The sequence below is a fragment of the Aplysia californica genome, unplaced genomic scaffold (assembly GCF_000002075.1).
Source record: "Aplysia californica isolate F4 #8 unplaced genomic scaffold, AplCal3.0 scaffold00065, whole genome shotgun sequence".
In the NCBI taxonomy this organism is placed as follows: Eukaryota; Metazoa; Mollusca; class Gastropoda; order Aplysiida; family Aplysiidae; genus Aplysia; species Aplysia californica.
In genome coordinates this window covers 1802632-1804402 of record NW_004797335.1, presented here as the reverse complement: position 1 = coordinate 1804402, position 1771 = coordinate 1802632, and the positions used below count along the sequence as shown (strand labels likewise).

General features: G+C 46.2%; 1 protein-coding gene across 1 annotated transcript in view; it reads right to left on the bottom strand.

Moving 5' to 3' along the window:
- Positions 1 to 70: 70 nt before the first annotated feature.
- LOC101863965 (neuronal acetylcholine receptor subunit alpha-3) overlaps positions 71 to 1771 on the bottom strand; it is a 7802-nt gene continuing 6101 nt past the window's right edge. The window contains exon 5 of the mRNA XM_005093543.1: positions 71 to 818. Within this exon, the coding sequence (XP_005093600.1) occupies positions 71 to 818 (748 nt within the window). The remainder of the gene's footprint in view (positions 819 to 1771) is intronic.

Sequence of the window (1771 nt, the reverse complement as noted above, 5' to 3'; positions counted from 1 at the left end):
CCCCCCCCCCAAAAAAAAAGACGTGGGACTGACAGGATTCAAGATGTAAGGGAAATTTGAATAATTAATTTCACGCCAAAATCATGGCAAAGGTAAAGGTGTTCAGCAGAATGGTGACCAAGGCAGAAGCGACGAAGGCGTATTTGTTGATCCTGTGCGCTAAGCGTCTACGGTCGGTGGGCTGGTTAGCGCGTGCAGTCCTCTGTGTGTCAGCAAAACCCTGATCAACACGTCCAGTTGTCGTATGGTGTGGTAGGCAAATCAGGAATATGTCTGCCTGAGAGTCGGTCCGTCTGTAAATATTCTCCATGTTTGTTTCTGTATTATTAGTATTCCTCCTAGAACTTCCCATCTCTTGGACTGCCGGCGGAGGTTTTGAGAGGAATGCTCTGGTGGTCACATTCGAAAGCTTCTTGTGGCCGTCGTCCAGATCAAAGGGTAGAGCAATCCTCGCGATGAGAAGAACCAGACAGGCGATCGAGCCGCTGATGAATATGCAAGAAGACGCCAGCATGCCGATATAGCAGACGTATTCCGTGGAGCCGGGCAGGACGTCACTCAGACTGGACAGCATCACGGTGTAGGACAACAGCAGAGCCACAGAGAATGAGACTCGCTCGCCGTGATCCACAGGCAGGGCAAACACGAAGGGGTTCAGAAGGGACAGGGCTAAGACGGGCACCACGGCACTCATGAAGTAAAAGTTTGGGGTTCTGGCCAACACAAGGGTCACCTCTACGACCTGACGCCCGATTTCCTGTGCCTTTACCTCGACCACGCTAACACTCGCATTCTTGAGCACCCAATCAATGCTCACTCTGAGGAGAGAGGACATGTATTGGTAACTGTTGTACCTCATTGTTGATGGTTGTAGACGGTTTTACCCTCCCCCAAGCACACCCCGCCCCTATCAACACAATTAAGATCAGTAAAGAGGCGGGCTGCTTAAACCCTGCCTGTCGGAGCCGACCCGGGTTGAGAGGAATTCAGCCTCTCAGCTTACAGGTGTAGGTTAAACAAGTTTCCCACATGGCAATCAAGCTCATTTTTTTTCCACAGGCAAAGGCTCAGAGTGTAATCATAACACCATAGACGTCAGAGAGTTGAGTCTCTTTCAGAAACACAATTTTCAAAGGTATGTGTGAGGTTGGTTTGGGGGGGGGGGGAGACTTGGTTCTGGGATTAGACTATGGAAAAAGAGGCAGAGCAGAACGTGCATTGAAATGGTGCGCTAAAGAAAAAAAATATCACCCATACAAATGTATATTCAGAGACTGAACTAGACTTTCCATGAATGTTATCATGTGTTTGAAGGTGCTACCGATATTGCTGATGAGCAGAGTGTAGGTTTGTTACATGAAACGTTGAATTTAAAGAATAATTCGATGGCAACTATTGAAATGGTATTTCTTCGTATTAACAACCGCTAGCATTACAGTTGCCCGAATATTTAACGTCAACAGAAAAACTGACGTTGAATGTACTGTCAACAACAGCAACGCGCACAGCATGCCGAAGGCTCGATTTCTCTGATGTTGAATCAAACCTTCCATCTACTGTGTAAAACATGAATGTCCTAATGTGGCCTAATACTAAACACGAATTCTAGTGCATTTAAGTATAGAAGATGGGTTTTCAGAGAGTTTACTATAGAACACAATGTCATAATTATATGAAACACGAGCCTTTCATAATCTATCAAAAACTTTACCTCTTTTCAATTGTGCACCAGCACACACACACACACACACACACACACACACACACACAC